At 46.0% G+C, this 23,307-nt stretch overlaps 1 protein-coding gene across 3 annotated transcripts; it reads left to right on the top strand.

The window, feature by feature from the left end:
- Positions 1 to 7,015: 7,015 nt before the first annotated feature.
- DDIAS (DNA damage induced apoptosis suppressor) lies at positions 7,016 to 15,758 on the top strand. 3 transcript variants are annotated; one of them, XM_073569184.1, is made up of 7 exons: positions 7,043 to 7,114; positions 7,216 to 7,477; positions 7,585 to 7,778; positions 8,536 to 8,697; positions 9,801 to 9,956; positions 11,247 to 11,364; positions 13,094 to 15,758. In XM_073569184.1, exons 4-7 carry the CDS (start codon positions 8,585 to 8,587, stop codon positions 15,107 to 15,109), a joined length of 2,403 nt encoding a protein of 800 aa, XP_073425285.1. In that variant the 5' UTR covers positions 7,043 to 7,114; positions 7,216 to 7,477; positions 7,585 to 7,778; positions 8,536 to 8,584; the 3' UTR covers positions 15,110 to 15,758. The 3 variants fall into 3 exon arrangements, with proteins under 3 accessions (XP_073425283.1, XP_073425285.1, XP_073425284.1); XM_073569183.1 differs by lacking the exon at positions 7,585 to 7,778; XM_073569182.1 differs by lacking the exons at positions 7,216 to 7,477; positions 7,585 to 7,778 and having other exon boundaries at positions 7,016 to 7,114.
- Positions 15,759 to 23,307: the final 7,549 nt, after the last annotated feature.

Consider the following 23,307-nt stretch of genomic DNA (forward strand, 5'->3'; position numbering starts at 1 on the left):
CGACGCCTTGAAAGACGGCATAATGAGCTACAAGGAAAGATCACCGGTTTGTATGGAAAGTCTTTATCGTGCCTTCTCTGAACTAAAGCGGCTCATTGCTTCCGCCCCTGCTTTGGGCATCCCGGACTATACTCGACTGTTCCATTTGTATGTGTCTGAGAATGATGGACAAGCAGCAGGGGTACTTACACAATCACATGGCAATAGGCAACGACCAGTGGGCTATTATTCGGCCTGCCTCGACCCCGTTGCCCGAGCATCACCAAGTTGCATGAGGGCAGTTCACGCCACTCACTCGTTGCTCGACAAAACTGCAGACATAATTCTTGGACATGAAACGCATATTTTTGCCCCGCATGATATTGCAGCAATACTGACACTTCAGCAACCAAGACATTTGACTGTGCAACGACACGTACGGCTGCAGTGTTCACTCCTTTTGCCTAACTATGTCAAGTTGCATCGCTGTACTACAATCAACCCGGCTACTTTACTGCCGGTCCCCAAGAAAGATGGCAGTGATGAGGATTACCTCCAACATGATTGTTCCCAATTTCTGACTGAAGAAACAGTTACTCCACCAAATGTCAGTGAGAATCCACTCCCAAATCCTGATCTGGTGTTATACACGGATGGTTCAAGATATGCTGACGAGTTTGGTAGATTCCACACGGGATATGCTGTTACCACAGAGGACACTGTAGTGCACGCAGCTGCGCTCCCGCCCTCACAGTCAGCACAAGAAGCAGAACTTCAGGCTTTGTCTACTGCATGTAATTTGGCCAAGAACAGATGGGCTAATATATACACGGACTCACGGTATGCATTTGGTATTGCTCACGATTTTGGGGCTCTATGGGCCAATCGAGGGTTTATTACTACTGCCGGAACCCCAGTGAAAAATGTTGATGTTGAAGCTGTTAAAACCTTCATGGATTCGATCAAATTACCTACTCAGGTGGCCATTATCAAAGTTAAGGCGCACGGTCCTAGGAACAGTCCTCAGGCTATTGGCAACGCATTTGCGGATATGCAAGTAAAAGCCGCCGCTCTTTTACCCGTTGAACCAACCATTCTATGGTGACCACACGCTCTCAGCGTAAACAGTTACAAGAAGCATTGACCCTACAAGAACCTGATGATCTACAACAGACTGAAGTTTTCTGTCGGACCCCGTGAGACCGCTTAATGACAATGCAGAGAATATCTCCAAAGGAAGAGGTGAAGCAATGGAAGACTGATGGGGCACAAATGGATAATGGTCTCTGGAAAAAGGACCAACTCGTGTGTCTCCCTAAGAGGATGTACCCTGCTATTGCCACATGGGCATATGGACCTACACATCGAGGAAAAAATCAGACCCTTGCACTGGTGCAAAAATTCTACTGGGCACCGGGAATTTCCACAGTTTTGACAGCACTCAACCATGCCTGTAATATCTGTCAGACCTGCAATCCCGGTCAACTTCAACATGTACCCCCGAAGCACCTTGCTAAGCCCGACTATCCTTTCCAAAGGCTCCAGGTGGACCATATCACATTACCTAAGTCTAGAAGGTATGAATACTGCTTGGTTATTGTTCACATGTTCTCCAGTTGGTCGGAAGCATTCCTTGTTACCAATATGACTGCAAAAACCACAGAGAAGAAACTGGTGATGGAAGTCATATGCAGATATGGGGTTCCAGAAGTTGTTGAAAGTGATGAAGGTCCGGCCTTTTCTTCTCATGTGTACCAAGAAGTTTTGACAATGCTTGGATCCACTGTAGCCCTCCATACTCCGTACCACCCACAATCCAGTGGGAAAGTTGAGAGGTTGAACGGCACACTGAAAGGACAATTAACCAAAATGATGCAGGAGACTATGGCTCCATGGCTATACTATACCACATTCGTACTACCACTATTACAAAACATGGCCTGTCCCCATATGAGATATTGTTTGGTGCTAGGCCCCCAGTTGCAAATTTCCAGCCTCAGCAGTTATCAGAAGAAACTGACCGTGCTGTTCAATATGTTATTCAGCTTAGTAAAAATCTTGCTAACACCCATGCTCTAGTTTCTTCTCTTCCAGATTCAGCAGAAACCGACACCTGTCATAACCTGAAGCCTGGTGATTTGGTAGTCGTGTAGAGGCATGTCAGGAAGCACGGACTAGAACCCTTGTATGACAGTCCCTATCGAGTCCTCCTCATCACCCAACAAGAAAATAGTAAATAAAGGAGGCATAATGTTTTGGTTTTTCGCATTTTCCATATTATTTTTGGTAGAAATAAAAGTTAAAGTTAGAAGACATTCAAAGACTCAGAGATCAATATGATAAAGACAATGATCGTAATAAGGAGAGTTGGTGGTCAGACACCTTCTCCTTTATCAATCCAGCCAATTGATTTAAGGGAATTGGGGGCTGGATAGCTGGGATCTTATAAAGCTTGTTACACATTGCTGCCTGTATCCTTGTTGCATATGTGTTCCTAAAACTTGTTCTTTGGTGTATTTCTGTATGTATTAGGAAATTCTGCACTAGGACAGCTAATGATGATACCAAAGGCGTCGCTGCCCCTGCTCTTTTCTACACCAATCTCAAAAGGTTATTTGATGAAGATGTTGAAGCCAAGCGCATGGCTACCTTCAAAAGATCTCCACCACTGTCATCAAAAAATGTTATTCGTAAATTGTAGCATACAGGGGGGATGGGTGCGCCACAACAGCCATGACTGATAACATGGCATCAGCCATGTGAAGACCAGTACCCCTCAAGCTTATAGCTTGGGCTAGCACCTCTGCTATGTTTGTTATGTGTTAACAAAATTTATCTAGGGGGGATTGTGAAGTATAGTATTCAGATGTATGAGAAATCTTGTTCTCCAAGACGCCATCTTGTTGTTTATGAGATAAATTCTGTTAGCTGTTATCAGTTTGTACCAGTATGAACAGGATGAAGAAGTTCTGTGAAGGGGGTTATTGAGTAAAGGCCTTGACTCATGAAGTTCTGTAACTTTTTCCTATGTCACGTAACTAGGGACATATTCCGATTTTCTTGCAATACTGTTGGCTTATAAAGTAAATGTGTTACGACGATGCTATTGGTAGCTGGGTACTTTGCATAATTAAGCAAAATACTATAAAAGAGGGGACATATTAAACGGGGTTAGTGATCTGCCGTGATCCTCCCATACAAAGATTCATCTCCGTCTGGTCATTTCCAGTTGCTAGCAACACTCTGTGGATTAATTTGGAAATCACTTGGTCAACCGTGAAGGGTTAATTTAGCCCTCCCTCAACACATATAGATATAAAGTGGTCTTTCTCGCATCTGGCAGTGATGGTCACCGATCATCATCCCAGCACTCATGCTGCGCTCTTTGTGCCCTGGAAGCTGTGAGATGCGGTAACCTATGGTAAACTACGTCATCGCTCATCACAACTGCCGGCTCTTGTGGAGCGCAGCATGAGACCCAGCAGTGGCTGCTGATAAAGCTATGAAGCTCCTTTCTTAGGCCGGGGTCAGAGTTGCGAGTACAATGCGAGAAACTTGTGTGGTCTCTCGCATCAATACCCGGTACTGCCGCCGGCACTCGGACCGGAGTGTGCGGCTGCATAGAAATACATGCAGACTCATGCGAGTTTCTCGCATAGTACTCGCAAGTCTGACCCCGGCCTAAGAATGAGGCTCCATACAATTTGGGCAATGTTTGATCTCGTGGGAATCCATGGACTATGTCGGACCTGCGCAGGAATTTTTTCTATTTTTATTTAATAAAATGGTGAACCAGATAAAGAGTCAGGGAGGTTTTTTCAGATTTTTTTGTGTGTTTATTTCTTTTTAATACTGAGTTAGAAATGGGGGTGTCTGATCGACACCCCTCCATTACTAACCCCTGGGCTTTATGGGACTCTTTTAGTTGCTGTCTATTAAGGATTAGTGTTAGGGACTCGCAAGTGTGAGGACCCTTGTGTTAGGGTTGCGGATCGCACTAAATATAAAATATAATAAAGTGCGATCGCAACCCGGAGTCCACCGTGCAGAGAAGGCAAACTGCTGCTCAGTAATGGAGGACGCTAATGGGTCGCCCTCCCAGGGCTGTGGGGTACTCGGTACCGGGCAGGTGTCAGCGGGATGTGTCACAGCGGCGGTGACCCGGTCCGTGGCCCTGGGCGCCTAAGTAATGGGGAAATTGAAATGGTGGAATGTGGTTAATGGAATAGTTCGTGATGCCACCTGTGGTGTTCGGCAAGGGAGGTGTTAAGCCGACGCTGCATGCAGATCCTCTGGGACTGATGGTATGGTGCAGCAAAGGTGTAAAAGCTCCCCACAGGTGAAGCTGTAGTCCCATGGCCTCTGTCTCTGGGAGAGAAAGGGGATAGACTCGACCCCGAGGAGGCTCAGCACCAGGCAAGAGGTCAATAGGACAGTCGTAGGGGCGATGGGGCGGAAGAGTCTCCGCCGCTCTTTTGGAGAACACGTCCGCATACTGTTGATAGTGTTTGGGGAGAGAGGAAAGATCTGTGGGGACTTCGGTAGAAGCAACCTGAACGCACTCCCTCTGACATCTACCCTCACAGGCTTTACCCTAACCGAGAATCCTCCCCGAGGACCACTCTATATGGGGAGAGTGGAACCGTAACCAGGGAACCCCTAAGAGGACCTGATCGATACCCTCGGGGATGATGAGGAGGGATATCGTCTTCTGATGAGACGGAGACACCGAGAGTATCAATGGGGCGGTCTGGTGGGTAATTTGAGAGGGTAGAGTCGCGCTGTTCACCACCCTGATGGTGACTGGCTTGGCCATCATAACCAGGTCAGCTTGGAGGAAAATGCCGCTGATTCAAGTGAGCCCCCTCCTATGACCACTAGAGGCGAGCGTTTTCCCGACCGCTGTGGACATCGGTTGGCAAGGTGACCAGACTGCCGGCAAACAGTACAGACCACAGGTACTCGAGCGGACTGGTGCCTGGATCCCGCATGAGCCGACACCATAGCCCCCTGAGGCTCAGATGCCCGATCGGGAGATCCCAGAGGTTTAGCAAAACTAGGTGCCAGCCTAAACCTCTGCCTACACTGGGACCGCTCAAACCTTCGCTCGGTAAAGCGAAAGTCAATACGGGTGGAGACGGTAATGAGCTTCTCCATTGTGGCGGGAACCCCGCTGGTGGCCAGGGCGTCCTTCACATGGTCAGCCAAACCTCTCCAGAACGCCGGTATGAGGACCTTATCTTGCCACTCTAACTCAGAGGCCAGCGTCCGGAACTGGATGGCGAAGTGGCTGACCAAGGACGAGCCCTGCGATAATGCCAGCAGCCGGGGCGTCATGGGTGATTTGCGGCCCCATGAAGACTTGCTTCAGCGTGGCCAAGAACAGAGTGGCACTCTGCACCACATGATCACCACGCTCCCACAGCAGTGTGGCCCACTTCAAAGCCCTGCCCGACAAGAGGGAAATGATAAATCCCACCTTAGCCTGCTCGGAGGGGAATCGTGCAGCCAGCAACTCTAACTCTAGCACTGGCCAACGAAACCCCTACATGACACACTATCGCCCGAGAGCTTCTCGAGCAGCGGAAGGTGGAACAAAGTTGGGACAGGGATGGCAGTGGACACACAGGAGACAGCCTCAGTGGCTGCCTGGAGCGCGACCGTGGTAACATCCGCAGCTGAGGCTGGACGCTCAAGAGCCACCAACCAGCCCTCCAGCTGCCGGATGCACGCATAAAGTCGCTGCTCGTCCGCCATTAGAGCCAGACTCTGGCGCTAGTATACTGTTAGGGTTGCGGATCGCACAAAATATAAAATATAATAAAGTGCTCACAACCCGGAGTCCACCGTGCAGAGATGGCAAGCTGCTGCTCGTTAATGGCGGACGCTAACTGAATACCGGCGGAGTAAATGCTGACCCGCTGTGCACAGGAGCGAACTCTGTTACAGCACAGAGCCCCAGAAAGAGACACCGAGACACCGAAGCCTGTTACCTCACAGACCACGGCTTAGGGAACCGCTACTGCGGCGCCAGGGATTAACCCTAGAGAAACGCTGTGCCCTGTCAGCAATCCCAGGGTGCAGCCGACAGTTGTGTTACCGCACTGCGTGTGTACAGCGCCGCCCTGGTGGATGCCACTAACCAGCCTAAGCTTAGCACTGGAAAGCGCAGTAACTGCGCACGGCACCGCTGAGACGGACACTGAGGCGTATGAGGTACCGAGGTGTCTCGTGCAGATGACACTCTCTGGCTGAACGTGTGAGAGGTGCTGGAAGCTCTGCGGCGCTATGCAGTGCCACCGCTTGGCGCTGACTCAGGACTCTAAACCCTACCAACATACGTATCAAAGGGAAGGGGTTTCATAATGAGCCATTCAGCGGTTCACAAGCATCCATCATCACACACACACTATCCATCGTAACGTAACGGAAATAAAAGGATTTTTTAGAAATGGTGCTGATGTAAATCAGCCACGAGGGAAATATTGTTTAATTACTTATTTTATACAGTGCGACGGTCTGGATTAAAGGGATATTCATTCAGAGTTTGAAAATTTCTCATTTTTAGAAAAATTTTTTTTACAAATTTCTGATATATTTTTAGAAATAAACGCAGAAAATATCAACATAAAGTACAATACGTCTGGATGTGTGTAAAGAAAAGCGTTGGCATCCCTCACTAGAGTGAAGATAATATTACAAATATATATATATATACACTAGGGTTACTAGTATACAGAGCTATATATTAGTAACACACACGTCATATTTGCTCTCATCACTCCCTCCAGCATCTGTCCCTGCTTTTGTAACTATAAAGTAATGGAGAACGCCATTTTCTTGACGATTGCATTGCTGCAGACTCCTAACCATCGGCGACAACAACATGGCGTCGGCTGGGATCATAAAACGGATAAATACATATTGTCCTCTAGGATCAATCTTTACTTCCACCAATGACTGAAGCTGTTACATATGCCTCACCTGTAGTAAGGAGCGCTGTGATTGGTAGTTGCTGTTTCTCCTTCGTAACCAGGAAGTATAGCGCTCTGATGACGTCACGAGGGCGCCTGGTTTAAAATCCTGAAGAGGAGCAGCAGAAGAAGCTCAGCACAGTGTTAAGTCTGGTAGTGAGGTGAGTGTTCGGTCATGGGAGGGGGCTGTGGGTCACTCGTTGTAGGACTACAAGCCTCAGCATGCAACGCACACTTCTGAGTCTCTGCTGTTGGTCTACAGGTCCCAGCCTGACAATATGATTCTCATCTGAAGGACTACAAGTCCCAGTGTGCCTTGTTTGTTGATAAAGATAGCCGTGTAGATTGACACGCGTCGCTTCTGTCCCCCTTTCCTTGCCATGAGAATCACCCGCCAATATTGCAACTTTAAAATGGATCCATAAATATTGGGATTTCTTAAGGAGCCGGAGCTACAACCTTCTCTTTTTATTATTCATCGCGTCTCGTCGGGACGGTGTTCCGTGCACCTGTGGTGGCCGTCGGTGAGCTGGCTTCGGCCCTTTATATTTACTTACAATCTGAGATTTTCCCTGCATGATGAAGGGGCAGAGATCCTGATTCCAGTGGGTTTTTTTTTTTTTGTTTTAAGAGATCGAGAACTGGATGCAGCCAATTGTGGTCCACTCCAAACAGAAGAACAGGGCCCCCCGATAACCGTTCCCGACCCCTCCGAGCCAGGAGGCCGCAGCAAGGGTGGGGAAGTAGTGACTTCCCCTAGTCGAAGCCAAGGGAGACCCAGTCCTGCCTGAGTTCCCACCCAAGCAAAACTAGGAGCCATCGACGGTCGGTTCCCCTCCTGAGAGGGTCAGGGGAGTGTGGATGGACCCTGATGGCCACACGCTCCCCAACCCACGCTGATGTAGGGGCAGAGACCCTGATTGCAGCGATGTGTCACTTCCTGGACTTCTTGCTGCCGATTTGATACAATCTCAGATCTTAGCAGAGCTCGGAATGCTGAGCCCTGTATAACCCCGCCCACGCCATTGATTGGCAGTTTTCTGTGCACACTGGCAGCATTCTATCAGTATGCAATCAGCGGAGGTGGTGTGGTGGACACGAGGCAGCCAGTCCCGTAGTGATGATCTCCTGCTGATAAAACACTGATTGTACTGAAAGTACATCAAGCTGCTGAGCATGTGACACATCACTGGAATCAAGGTATACAGTAAAGGAAACAAAATCTAAAATGTCAGAATCGCCATTTATTTTCAGTCGCAGCCCTGACCAAAAAACGCAATAGAAAAAGATTGAAACGTCATATGTTAAATTGCAGGGGGGGGGAGAAGGAAGAGGAAGTTTCACCACTTGGCATTTTTTGTTGTTCACGATTTTCGTGGAAAAAATGAATGGCGGCCTTCAATGTGACATCTTGTCCCGCCAAAAAATAAGTCCTCGGGGAGGGAGAAATAAAAGCAAGTAATGGCCCTTGATAGAAGGGGACCAAGAATAGGAGAACTTGTCCCAGTCATAAAGGAGGAGACCCCAATGATGGGGGATGTGTAACTCCTGCAGCCTCTTTACATGACCCTTATTATTGCAGATCCCGGAGGTCGCTGGCGTCTCCCCGCCCGTTGCCGTTTTCCAGGTTTATGAATGGAAGGAGGCGGTTTCTCTTGGGTACGGTGCTCTCCGTCCAGAACGGCAGCTTCATCTATCCGGCCTGTCAGAACTGCTGCTCCCGACTGATCCTAACGTCCTGCAGGTAATGCAGCAGTGCAACGTCTCCTGTCATTACGTAATACCGCCACCAGAGGGCAGCCATACTACGTGAGATTCTATATGTTCTCTGGGTCTAACCCTTTACCTGCCATGTATAAACAGCAGGAGTATCAGATCTGCGGGTAAGCGGGACCCCAGCAGTAGGCAAACCGTGCGCAAAAAAAGTAAGAGGAGAGGAGAAAACTTGTAAATTCATGACTATATCTTCCCCAGTGTGGTCGTCATGTACAATGTACACCCATGCAGCAGATTTTATGGGACAGACTTGTTTGGAGTACAGGTACCATGTTATTGAGGGGGGGGGGGGGGGGTATCACTCTGTTATCGAGTCATTGCACCTCACTGTACTTGGGTGCTAGATGAAGCCTTAAAGGGGTCTTCTACTTTTAAGGAAAAGTTGACCCCAAACTCTTTTATGTACATGACAAATGGAGCAGGTAATAACCCTGTCTGGGTCCAGCTCAGTGATTGGCTGCAACAGTGACGCGTACTGTCAGTGTGACCTGAGAGCTGGTACCGGACCAGGGGAGGGTGAGTACCTGATTCTTTTGTTCTAATAAAAGCATTTGGGGAGGGGGTCGTTTATGTGTAAAAGTTTTCTTACAATTGGGAAACTTCTTTTAAAGGGGTTACGCACGTTTACAACATATCACAGGAGATGAGCAAACAGATTAGTGGTGCCCAGTTCCAGCCAGACCTCGGTTCTGTGGCCGGCATCCTCGGTCTGCGGTTTCCTGGGCACATCTGTTACTTCCAAGCCCCGTGACATATGTCATGCCGACGAGACGTCATGACCTTTCAGATCCTGTTCTAGTGGATCGGCAGTCAGCCATTGTTTGCATTGGAGACAGTGAGTGGAGCGGCGCCGTGCCGACAGTGAGTGGAGCGGCGCCGTGCAGTGTAGAAAGTGAGTGGAGCGGCGCCGTGCATATTTGTTTTTTTCCCATCTTTAGTCTCGGACAGTGCCTCTATGACGATGGTTTCTTCCGGGGAATGTGCAGACTGCACCCCGGCGTCTCGCACTCCTCTCTATTTTTGCTGCTGTATACCATGTAGTGACATCTGCCCTCGTGCTCCATTCGACAGGTACGAGTGTCACAAATGCGGCAGCGCATATGAAGATGCCATCCATCGATACAAGCTGTGTGTGAAGGTGTCGGAGGAGAACCGGCTTCATCTTATCACCATCTTTGGAAAATGCTTGGAAAAGATTTTTGGTGCCAGCGCTGATTGTCTGCACAGGTGAGAGACACACAATGCCAGGGGGCCGGCAGGTACGTGGCCCGTGGGTGCAGATTGTTACCACGGAGACACATTGATCTGTACAGGGGCTGTGGGCGCAAACATTTAGGACTGTATGCTTGTAGATCAATGGGGTCCAACACCGCCGCTCCCCCCCCCCCCAATCAGCAGATGGATGTGAGCAGAACAGCTCAGCTCCATACGCCGCATAGTGGTCGATCTCAGTACTGCAGCTCTGATCACTAGGAGCTGAGTACCGAGAATGGCCAAAGCACGGTGTATGGAGCTCTGCTGGATCAGTGGGGGTCCCGGTTGTTTGGAGGGCCCCCGCCGATATGATATTGGTGAGAGGTCATCTGTATCAGGGTCGTGGAGAAAACCTTTCCCGTTCATTGGAGGCGAGTCCGGACATTCTCCCCTGATTGCAGATTATCTGGCAGAATCGCACCCAGCATTCACCGTCCTCGGTCCTGAGTTTCCGTCTTCTCTAAGCTGCACATTTATTAATTTCCATTTTGCTTGTCTGGATGTTTGTTCGTGTCTGCGGTGATTTCTGGCTGCGCATATTATTATTATTATTTATTATTACAATTTGTTTGACAGCCGCGGCTCTTCCCAGAGATAAGATTAGTTTTTTACTGACAAATCTCCTTTTTTGTTCAAACAGCTTGTTTCTGCCAAAAGAACGTTTTCTGAGGCGGATTGTGTGTTCTCTTTAATGGAAAATGTCAAAAATGTTTCCTCATATGACCCTGAACATGCAGCGAAATGCTGTAAATCCAGCAGACCTGCACAAATTCTGCTCATCCCGCATGGGAATGCTGGAATATAAGGAAATTACCGTACTTCATCGTCATGAGAAACAGCAACTGATCGTCTCATCCCAGCACTGACTTCACAGATACATTGCTTAGTACTGTGGAATGTCTTCCATACCGCCAACTGATAACACCTATATACAGTAGATAACACGGGATCCACCATTCACAATAGGTGATATCACAGCTCACCTCCTCCTCCTGTACAATGACTGATAACACAGGATTCACAATAGGTGATGTCACAGTTCACCTCCTCCTGTATAATGACTGCTAACACCTATATATACAGTTGATAACAGAGGATCTACCATTCACAATAGGTGATATCACCGCTCACCTCCTCCTGTACAATACCCTCTTCACTCTCCCAATGAAATTAAAAGAAAAAAGATGTCTTTATTTTTAGTTAGTAAGCATTGCACTGTATATAGGCAAACAGTCTGTTTTATGTTTATTTTCCTCTTTCCAGGCATTTACAGGCTTCTTCCCAACGTTCTGAGGATCTGGATCCCGACACCGCTCAGGATCTGTTCTTCCAGGCGGCTGAGCGGTGTCTGATCGGTAGAAGCTTCATATTTGCTGTCAAGGTAAATGGTTCCTGTCCTAGTGTCACCTGTCAGGACGACCATGCAGAGCTCATCACTAACGTGGAATCTTACCTGCTTTTAGCGTTTGTTTCCATGTCAGTTTTTTGTCTATTGTGAGATGAACGTTCATCTGTGATCAGCGTCTTATTATCTCTTGTCTGCAGCCACCAGTAGGGGGAGCTGAGGAGCTTCCTGCATACAACAGATGCATACGCTGCCAGAGCTCCCCCTAGTGGTGACTGCAGCCAGCCAGAATTTTTACATTTATTGTAAGCAGGAAAGCTGCGGATTTGAAGCTGAAATTATTACTGAATGTTGGACAACATGGTGTTAAAAGTCTTACCTTTATCATATAGGCATTCTCCATTTTTATTTTTTTTTATGTCGCCTAGTGCAGCCGATTTTGCCAGTGTGAGAGCTGAGCCCGCTTCATGCCTGGCAGATCATGGCGGTATTAGGCTGTGTGCACACGATGCAGAATTCCTGCGGAACCGCAGCGGATTTTACCGCGCAGAAACGCTGTGGATCCGCAGTGTGATTTACAGTAGCATGTAAATCAATGGGAAAAAAAAAACGCTGTGCAGACACTCCGTTTTTTTTCCGCGCGGTTTTCCTGCGGTACAAAATCCGCAGCATGTCACTTCTTTTGTGCGGTTTTCCACCTCCCCAGTCTCCAAATCCGCAGGGGGAAAACCGCATTAAAAATGGAAGAAATCCGCAGGAAAAATGCAGGTCATTTGACCTGCGGATTTCTTCAATTCTGCGTGGAAAAATCCGCAGGGCCAAAAAGTACGTGTGCACTCAGCCTTATACCGCTGGCATCTGTCCAAAACAGCAGCGATTGGAGCGAACCTAAAGTCACTACTATTAACCCCTTAAATGTTGCTGGCACTTTTCTTATAGTGGCATTTAATGTTCGTGGTCCTTGGAGGACACCGATTCAGGCCTCCATTGTTCTACCTATCTCCCAGTGAGATGGATAAGTGCTGATAGGTTAAAGAGAATCTGTTAGTAGCTTTTTTTTTTTTTTTCACAGTGAAATTTGAAAGCAGCATGATGTAGGGGCAGAGACCCTGATTCCAGCAATGCATCACTTGCTAAACTGTGTTGCTGTTTCAATAAAATCCAGTGGTTTATCAGCAGGAGATTATCACTACATAACTACTGTAGGTGTCTCGTGCCTCCTAGTCAACTGCTTTGTGTAACCCTGCCCCCACCTACAGTATTTACAGTGTTCACAGAAAGCTTCCAGAGTTATACAGAGCTCTGCTAGTTCTGCAGACCTGCAAGTGACACATCACTGGAATCGGGCTTTTTGGCCTTACATCATGCTACCTGGCAAAAACTTGGTGACAGCTTCCTTTTTAAGCTTCCGGGGTGTGGATATACCAACCGTAAAGCCGAATAATGCACATTCAATACAGAACAAAATAAATACAATACAAATCGAATTTCCTGGCCAAATCGAAGCAAAATGCCGAATCTGAATTTTGTCAGGTTTGCTGATCAGTATTATCTCCTTGTGACATTAATATCTCTCTCAGTCCAGATGTTGTTAAAATTGTGCAAAACTGGTTATTATGAAGTGCAAGTGTTTATATTTATTGGGAATTATTTTCTTTTTTTGGTTTTGATTCCAAACATTTAATTTTATTTAAAATTTAGTATTTTTTAATATATTAATATTTATCTACTTTTTTTTTTTTTTTTTTTTTTTTTTTTTGCTCAGATTCCAGGGAATCTTGGCAGAAGCAATTCCCTTTCTTACACGAACATGCAGGGGAACATGGTTGCCTGTCAGATTATTCTCCTCCATGAAGACCTAATGAGCTGCACCATCCTGAGTTATTTCAATCAGCTGGTGGCATCAGTACTGAGCACCGATTTCCAGCCCCCTAAAAGCAATGTCTCCACCGACACCACAAACAGAGATCTGATTGATCACGGCTGTTCTGAGAGCAGCTCCGGACTTCACCAGAACTGGAATCATTACGCTGACTACTGGCAGCAGTCCCTCGGCCTGGTGTCCTCACCTGTAGGCAGCACATTAACTGAATCTCTGGGCTGCGATTACAGACAAAGTGACAGCAGCCAGACAGAGAAGGCGCCGTGCTCTACAGAATTTATGAAGGAAAACCTAAAAAGTACAGATATGACCAGACATTCTTCCGGCTTCGCAAACAATAGTATTGCAAGTGTTAAACGTTGTTCTCCAAAACACACTATTACCCGCCACCCTCAAACCTCCTCTCACTGTCATAGTTTTGCTTCCAAATCAGAAATGGCTCCTGGACAAGAATCGCAGAACGTCTGTGAGCCAGGAAACAGTCCGAGCCAAAACTGTTCAGCCCTCTCCATGCAGATCCCTCCCCAGACGGCCGAAACGCATCAGGCAACGGAGGAAATTTGGGAAGAGTTCCCATTCTCCGAAAGCCTGAACGAGTTTATAGCCAAGATCGAAGATGAGGGAGTAAGGCCTCTCATCAGCGCTAACGAAATCAAAACGATAGATGAGAATATTCTAGGTGCGCGGAGAACCCAGAATGATACGATAATGATCGAAGCGTCACACCGCCACTCTGATAAATCCATTACGCGCACCTTCAGCCGCTGCCGTACAGTTACCACAATGGATGAAAATGCGTTAACTGATCAGACCTTTCCTTCTGCTGTAATAAATCGTTTCCAAGAATCCTTCGGGAAGAGTGATCTTTTGGATCCTCTTTCGAGCGACTCAACTGGAACCCGAAGTCCAACATATCCGAAGATGCTTTCTAGTAGAACATTCATCGATGATGACTCTACTTACAAGGACTATGTACAGAAGTTTAGGTCATTAGACAAGGTCATTTATAGAGAGCGTGTAGATGAAGCAAAAAGTTCTGATGTGGACATGGTGATGGTATCTAATGAGGTCACATCCACCAGGGCCGGTGAGAGCTACGATGCTTCTGCAGACCTCTTTGAAGCCAGTAACAATCTAGAAGATGGTGGCACCTTCCTCAAAACTCAGAATAGAAGACTCCAGCTCTGTTCAACCGATCCTCCCTGCACAGAAGTCCTTCCATATCGACATAAAGATTCACGCATAAGTGTCTGCTCCTTGTCGGAGCAATATAAAACATGGAATAACGTGACGGTGGGAGACTTTATCCCAAATATGCAGTCCACTCCAGTAGTAAGACGGCTTTCAGAAACCGGTAGACTTACTGTTGGCCCATGGCGCTTTAGTGTAGCATCCAGTTCCAAATCATCTACCTTTTCCGTAAGGACCAAATCTAGCAGCACGATTGGACACATCTTACTAAATAGCACTAAGCGAAGGAAATCCGCCATGTTTTTGGGACTCTTGGAGAATGGTTCCATTTGGTCTCCTGATTTGTCCCCTTTTTCACATTTTGAGGGGTCAACAGTTCTGATCGCGAAGAATAGAAGGAGAATCGTGGCCCATGGACCGCAAAAGAGTACGACCTCTTCGGAAAGAGAAGAGAATTCTCACAATCAAAGGCGAGGATGGAACGATGACCTAACGTGTACAGTAAAGAGAACCGACCGTTCGAAGGATCGAAGGGAAGAGTCGGCCAATAATGGTGGCCATACTCTGGACAACATGGAGAATTGGTCTCCGGTAAATCGTGAATTGCAGGAATGTGAAGATCGGCTTCTTCGAAGTGATTGGTCCCCGGAGCTTTTCTCCACAAAGTCGAATATTTCTCATGACTGTCTTCAGAGGCGTTTATTTTAACGGAGAGTATCTGTCATTCTCTTTGTCGTACTGTTAACGCGACCCGTATCATCATACATATCTATAATCCGATGGCGTTAAAAAAATATATATATATATATATATTCCTGAAAGCTGTCAATACGCTGCTTCTGGTTGATCTTTTTCTAAAAGGAGTTGTCACAAGCTTTAAAGGAGTGTTCCCCCCCCTCTATTCGAACCCTCTTCTAAAAGAGTTTGGTTTGAAATGTGGCTGTCGCACGCGTCATTTTAGTCTCACGCTGTATCTACACTGTGTTCACAAAATCGCCAAATATGAAGAGCATGAAAATCTCTGTGGTGCAGATGCCACTAAATATTTTAAATAACTATATGTGCTTATCGGTTAGTAAAAACAAAAAAAAGAGTAAAAGTCTGCCTAAGGGCTCATTCACTTGACTGAGTGGTATGTAATGTGTGCGCAGCCCATGGGGGTGCGATATTCTATGCACCACATTGCAAACGCAGGGTGCTGATGGGTTACCTTGGCAGTCAGGAGCTTGCTGAAGACCTCCATCATTCCCACGATGGTGCTTCTGTGAAGGTCAGCCTGTGCCTGGACTTCAGACCATAATTTTTACTGTGATGTTGCAGTATATAGTACAAGCGATCAGATGATTGCAGGTTCTAGTCCCCTAAATTGAGTTAAAAAAAAAAAAAATCACAAAATTTGAATCGCCCTTTTTTTTTTTTTTTTTTTTTTTTAAATTTTAAAGGGGAGGGGAAAAAAAATTTAAAAAACATGTTTAGTATCTGTAAAAGTCAGTCCTATCAAAATCTAAAATTAATTAATCCGAAGAGTAAAAGCTGCAAAGAAAAAAAAAATAAATAAAGTGAACGTCTCTAATTCACTTTTTGAACGAGTCTTAATGCTTCTGATTGGCTCAATGGGGATGTCAGTTATTGCCATATATGGAGGGTAAGCCAGGGTCCATTAAAGGACCTCAGAGGTGTCTATATCTTGCAGATCATTAGAGATTACGTAGATACAGTGGGGAAAATAAGTATTTGATACACAGACTATTTTGCAGGTTTTCCCACCTACAAAGAATGGAGAGGTCTGTAATTTTTATCGTAGGTACACGTCACCTGTGAGAGACAGAATCTAAAAAAAAAAAAAATCCCGTTCTTTCAGGTCTGTCATTGGGCATCATTGAGGTTCAGCTCCCTTCAAAGAGTTTCTATTGGGTTCAGGGCTGGAGACTGGCTAGGCCACCGCAGGACCTTGAAATGCTTCTTATGGAGCCGCTCCTTAGTTGGCCTGCCTGTGTGTTTCTGGTCAGTCATGCTGTAAGACTTAAACCATGACCCATCTTCAATGCTCTTACTGAGGGAAGGAGGTTGTTGGCCAAAATCTTGCGATACATGACCCCATCCATCCTCTCTTCACTACGCTCAAGTCCTGTCCCCTTTGCGGAAAAACACCCCCAAAGTATGATGATTCCCCCACCATGCTTCATGGATGGGACGGTGTTCTTGGGGTTGCACTTATCCTTGTTCCTCCAAACACGGCGAGTGGAGTTGATTTCAAAAAGTACTGTTTTGGTCTCGTCTGACCACATGAACTTCTCCCATGCCTCCTCTGGATCATCCAGATGGTCATTGGTGAACTTCAAACAGGCTTGGACATGTGCTGGACAGGTTCTCCCGTGTAGTTCTGACCTGATTCCTAAACTTTCTCAGAATCGTCCTTACCCCCACGATCTTGCATGGAGCTCCAGACTGAGGAAGATTGACAGTCATCTTGTATTTCTTCCATTTTCTAATAATTGTGCCAAACAGTTGATGCCTTGTCACCAAGCTGGTTTTGCCTATTGTCCTGTAGACCATCCCAGCCTCGTACAAGTCTGCAATTTTGTCCCTGGTGTCCTTAGACAGCTCTTTGGTCTTGGACATGGTGGACATATTGGAGTGTGATTGAGTGTGTGGACATGTGTCTTTTATACAGGTAACAAGATCAAACAGGTGCAGTTAATACAGGTAATGAGTGCAGAGTAGGAGGACTTCTTACAGGAAAAGCTAACAGGTGTGTGAGAGACCGAATTCTTGCTGGTTGGTTGGTGATCAAATATTAATTTAATGCAATAAATGCAAATTAATTATGTAAAAATCCTACAATGTGATTTTCTGTTTTTTATTTTTAGATTGTCTCACAGGTGAAGTGTACCTACGGTAAAAATTACAGACCTCTCCATTCTTTGTAGGTGGGAAAACTTGCAAAATTGGCAGCGTATCAAACACTTATTTTCCCCGCTTTAAAACCGCCTGAGAATTTAGTCTACTGGCACGTGAATATTACACAGAGTTAAAATAAAGATCTCCTTTAAGATAATAAATACATGCGAAATGAACATAATTAATTTTTGTCGTTGGAAAAATATTTTTTATAATATTAAATGTCTACCTCAGTTCATGGGTAGAGATTTCCCAGTCTGTCATTCGACCATGGAGACTGGATGAAGACCAGGGCAGCCCCTGTAACCAGACAGGATGTAGAAGGGGCTGTGATGTGCCCCAGTCAAAATATTATGTCTATGTACTGATTTTTCCCTTGGCTCTATGGTTCAGTGAAAACGTCAACCACTGATTCAGTAATGATTTTAGGCATGTACATTGGATTTCAGGTTATTTTAGTATCTGAATGTTGAATATAGAACATATTCAGCCACTAGTCTGCGGGATCCAGACTAGAACCTGCGGCATCCTGACTAGTGCCTGCAAGATCCAGACTAGGGCTTGCGGGATCTAGACTAGAACTTTTAGGGTCAGGACTAGTGCCTGGGGGATCCAGCCTAGAACCTTTGGGATCCAGACTAGGGCCTGCGGGATCCGGACTAGTGCCTGGGGGATCCAGACTAGAACCTTTGGGATCCGGACTAGGACCTGGATGCTCCGGACTAGAACCTTTGGGATCCGGACTCGGGCCTGTGGGATCCAGACTAGAACCTTTAGGATCCGGACTCGGGCCTGTGGGATCCAGACTAGAACCTACAGCATCCAGACAACTGACTGCAATATCCTGACTAGGACCTGCAAGATCTGGACAAGAGCCTGCGGGATATGGACATGCAGGATCTGGGCTAGAACCTTCTGTATCCAGACTAGTGCCTGCAACATCCTGACTAGGGCTTGTGGAATCCGGACTAGAACCTGCGGGATCCAGACTAGAAGCCAACAAGATCCGAAAAAGAGGCAGGGCATGGATGTAAGATTGCTGCTGGTCAGCATTCTATCCCATAAACGCATCTCTGTGCGGCTCATCTAAACTGGGATATTTCATTGGACGTAAGGAAATAAGTGACTTTCATAGTTCTCTGGCGCCTTAGAAAACTAAGGCCTGTTTCACACATCCGTCTGTTACCATCAGTCAAAATCCGCCGTTTTGCAAAAAAAAAAAACGGATCCACCATTTTGCTTGGCGGATCCGTTTTTTTCCCATTGAGTTGCATTACCGGCGGATCTTGACGGATGGCCATCCGTTGGATCCGTTTTTTTGCGGATCCGCCAACATTTTGGCATCCGCCGACATCCGCGGATTTCAACTGACAGAAAAAACTGATGTGTGAAACAGGCCTAAAGAGATGATTTGTTTCAACTTAATGGACGAGGACCACAAGAGCGAGGGAGCTGTAAGCGGCTCTCTTCTATTCGACTGGTAAAGAACAACTTATGTTATCCACAACAATAGATTATAAATGCATAATCACTGGGGGTCTAGCTGCTGTGATCACCACCAAAAACAGAGACCAAAGTTCTGTGTGAACAGAGTGGTACTGAGCAGGTGTGACCGCCACTCCTATAGACAGTGAGTGCAGCAGTGGACGCACATGCTTACTACAACTCCATGTACACAATGGACTTTCGGACCCTCGGTAATCATACATTTATTACCTATATTTTAAGAGGGCGATGTATGTCTTTTTTTTCATGGCACAACTCCTTTAGTTTGGTAGTCTGGTACACTCCTCTGATTTTATCTCCCAAAGCTGGCTCAGGTGGCTGGGCGCTGCCTGAGTATTCAAGTAGTAATGCACGGTATTAGCAAGTGCTTTTCAGGGATTTAGCCACACTTCTGACTTGGCTCTGCTACGGCCATATGCCTGATTGCTCTACTCAGTTGCTACAGAGCACTTTCCAACATCCATCTTCTAATAGCAACTCACCTCTGCTATTTTAGGAGTTGTCCACACCCTCAACTCTGCTGCATCAAAGTACTTACTCTCTGCTATTCCAAGAAGCTCTCTGCACTTATTTCTGCTGTATTTAGATGCCTGCCAGCCTACTCCTCTCTGCTTACTCACTGTGTTGTCTGCACACTCAATTCTTCTGCAACAAGATGCATGATTACCTACTCAACTCTGCCGTTCCTGTGTGCTATAGGCACTCCTGCAACAAGGTGCCTGACTGCCTACTTGTCATGATCCTGTGTGTTTATCCACACATTTGGCTCTGCTGCATCTAGCGCTTCCAGTTCTGCTGATCCACCTGCCATCTTGCACATCCAGCTCTACTGGTCCTTGCTGTTTCAACTCTGCTGCATCATTTCCTCTGGTCTGTGCTGCTCACCCGGACATATAGTTTAGTGAATGCACCTCACTTGGTGCGCCCACAGTAAACAGACTGTGCAGGGACAGACTACTTTGACAAAAAGTTGTAACACCCAGTTATCAATTTCTTCAGGAATAATCAGTAAGAATTGCAGAGGAACACAGTTGTTATCAGAGATGGTTATATTTTAGGAGCCATAATATTAAATTATATGTTAATGCCAGGAGTGGTGACAGCATCTCCTTAAATTATAGCCACCACTAGGAGGAGTTGCTAAAATCCCTATTGGATGAGCTCCCTCTAGTGGGGACTGCAGGAGGACAGAATGTTGCTATGGAGTGTAAAGTGTTATCAGAGAGGTGGCCTATCGGATAAACCTGGCTGCTACGTGCCAGTCTGATTTTCCTCTTGTGTCACTTGTAGTCCCCTCTCCTCTCATAAAATGGCAATTAAAGGGCCGGTTTCTGAGGGTCCACGTGGACTGTGACGCATTGTGCACACATCTCTGCACGTGTGCGGGTCATAATGTCTTCCCTTGCTAAGTTTGGACCAATAAATAGTTCATAGATGGGATAGAATACCAGAACTGCAGTGCAGACTGACACACACAAGCACAGCGATCTAATTTGTAGCTCATCTCTGCGATTCCAAGCAGCTGTCTGCACTCTCAACTCTGCTGTACTAAGATGCCTGCCGGCCTACTCTTCTCTGCTTTCTCACGGTGTTGTCCGCACCTTCAACACTTTTACAAGATGTAGGATTATCTACACAACTCTGCCGTTCCCGTGGGCTATAGGCACTACTGCAACTAGGTGCCTGACAGCCTACTTGTCATGATCCTATGTGTTTTCTGCACATTTGGCTCTGCTGCATCTAGTACTTCCAGTTCTGCTGATCCACTTGCCATCTTGCACATACATTTCTACTGGTCCTCGCTTTCCAACTCTGCTGCATCATTTCCTCTGATCTGTGCTGCTCACCAATGCAAAATTTGTAACAAGCCCTTCGCATCCCACATTGCCAAGGCATGGTATAAGAGCCTTTGTGGCCACCTTAGACCAACACCTAAGCATCCTTCATAGCTATGTGCTTGCCAGCCAAACTGGTATCATTGGAAGCAGAGTCTCCTCTAAGCCGACCATACATGTGTGTGTGATGGGGATTCGGTGTGGATAGCTGTCTGACCACAGTTAGGTAACGTGTGTGGTCAGTTTAGGGCTACTATGAGCACACAGTTTTGTTTTTGTTTTTTCAGGAGTTCAAAAACATAGACCTAGATATCCCCAAGAATCTGCCTCCAGAGCTTATTTTAAAAGGAAGTTACCAGTGTGAGACATGTAATGACTGACGGTCTTCTCTCCTGATCTACATCTCACACTAACGCCCACTTTAATTTAAAGTTCTAAATTCACATTCTCAGCAACAAAGGCCATCTCCATGATGATAAATACAGTAAGGTCCCTTATGTCCTATCTATCTAATCTGTGAAGAACATGGCTAGGGTAGAAAGCTGAATGTAATTCTTGCTCCTGATCTGGCTACTTTCTGTGACCATCAAGCTTTTGATCCAAATGATCTAGTAAGCTGAGGTTTTCCACATTTTGCTTATTATTTATGTCTTACCCATAGCAAAGGGCATCAAAATCAGATCTGACGTCCCATCAGTTGTTTTCAGCTCCGGCGCAGCCAGATGTAAGCCGTGGATGGAGTTTGGTGTTCGGCTCCTTTCACTGTTTACACTCTACATCGGGCAAAGCTGATATCCGCGAATCTATGGGCACGATCACTGTCGAATCTCCACCGATCTGATATCCTACAAATGGGTCATCAATATTGTAAACCTGGAAAACCATTTTAATAACTGTTTTCCCATTAAACATTTGCAACTCCTCTCCATGAATCCGGTTTCAAGAACTTTGGGCAAAGAACCGATTTTGATGGCGGAAGTCTTGTCTGGCTGGACATGTTGTTATATGGGGCCCATTCATGGACAGCTCCAGGTTACCAAACTTTTGATGGCTTCTTAGAGGAGGGTCTTGATCTCGGGGGCATATGGACTGGTGGTGACACCACGGGACAACCCCTTTAGGAAGGTGGACAGTTATCTTGGGTCCCTTGTTGACTGTTTTTGGCACTTATGGGGGGTGCATAAATATACTCCTCTCTCCTTCATTCCTTTATGGCTCGATCTTAGCTTTAGGGGCATGCTCTAGTGGGGTCTGCCATCAGCTCTACCCATTCCTTTCATCTCCTAAAAGCAGTGCTTTTACCAAGTTCTCCAGCTTTTTTGAAGTTGGCGGATGTTTTTCTGGAGAGCAGGAAGCCATCATGGTTCCTGAATTTTATGGCAAAGCCCCCAAATGAGCAATGGATGGTAGAAAGTTGGGACTAATCTCTACAATTCTCTATGGATACATCTATTATTTCTCTGGTCCATTTCAACCACTGCTTGGAAAGGAAAATAAAAATCTCCTGACGTCTCCGGCTTTGCTCATGTGTCGCGGACCTACTGCATATTAGTGTCTGGATGCTGAAGATACAGAAAACATTTACAACATTATCTCCCGATGCATCGTGGTGATGGCAGCGGATAGGTTGGTATTATTGCATTGTGTTGTCACATTGACCTTCAGACCGCATGAGTCAGACGTGGACGCAGGAATCCTGGAGGCACCATGATACCTCATGTGACATAGAAATCAGCCCGGAAAGGTTAATAGAATTTCACTTCAGATGCAGCTTTGAATGGAATATGAGGAGGAGGAAGAGGATACTAAGTATTAACACGATCAGTCCTACAGTATGGATTCACCATGGTAATGGGCACTGTCTGCACTAAGGAAAGAATGAAAAGATGGATAACAATAAAAGTATATAAGGGCATATATACTGCAGATGTGTTCCAGTAATTTCTGTGACCTTTCACTTTATCTGAATAGGGATTGCAGAAATCTATTTGTTTTATGCAAAAATAATCCATTTAAATGAATGAAACAGACTTCCAAGTACAAAAATATGTGCAAAAAAATTGCATGGGAAATTATGCCTCTATGTACAAGATTATAACTACTATAATACTGCCCCCTATGTACAAGAATATAACTACTATAAAACTGCCCCTATGTACAAGAATATAACTACTATAATACAGCCTGTGATGGTGTGATATGTGGATGTCATTTTTTGTATATTCCTATTTTTAACAATTCCAGTTATTTTCATAGTGTTTTCCTTATTACATTGTAAGTCTACAGCCTCACTGTATCTGTCTCTTGATGACCCCCTGTAGTGCATTAATCCCTAAGGCCTTTTGTTCTCCTCTGGGAGGCAACTTGTTTGACTACCCCTGGACAAGGAAGGGGGTGGGGGGAAGAACGGCAGCTGGACAAGTCAGTTCCGGTAGAGACAAGATGGTGAAAAGGCTGCATTTCAGAGAGAAGGACGCATTTTTATCCTTTGGTGCTAGAGTGTTTTGGAATCTCGTTTCCCTGGACATTTTATCCTGATACTGGACTGCATTCTTATTCTGGACTATCTTATCCTTTGTGTGGTGGACTGAATATGGACCTTTTCGTATTTTTGTCTGAATAAAGGTCTTGGAATTGTTCACTCTTCGCTTGCTCTGTTGATTG

Source organism: Dendrobates tinctorius, unplaced genomic scaffold (genome assembly GCF_039654945.1).
Source record: "Dendrobates tinctorius isolate UK_male_01 unplaced genomic scaffold, ASM3965494v1 ptg000023l, whole genome shotgun sequence".
NCBI classification, from domain to species: domain Eukaryota; kingdom Metazoa; phylum Chordata; class Amphibia; order Anura; family Dendrobatidae; genus Dendrobates; species Dendrobates tinctorius.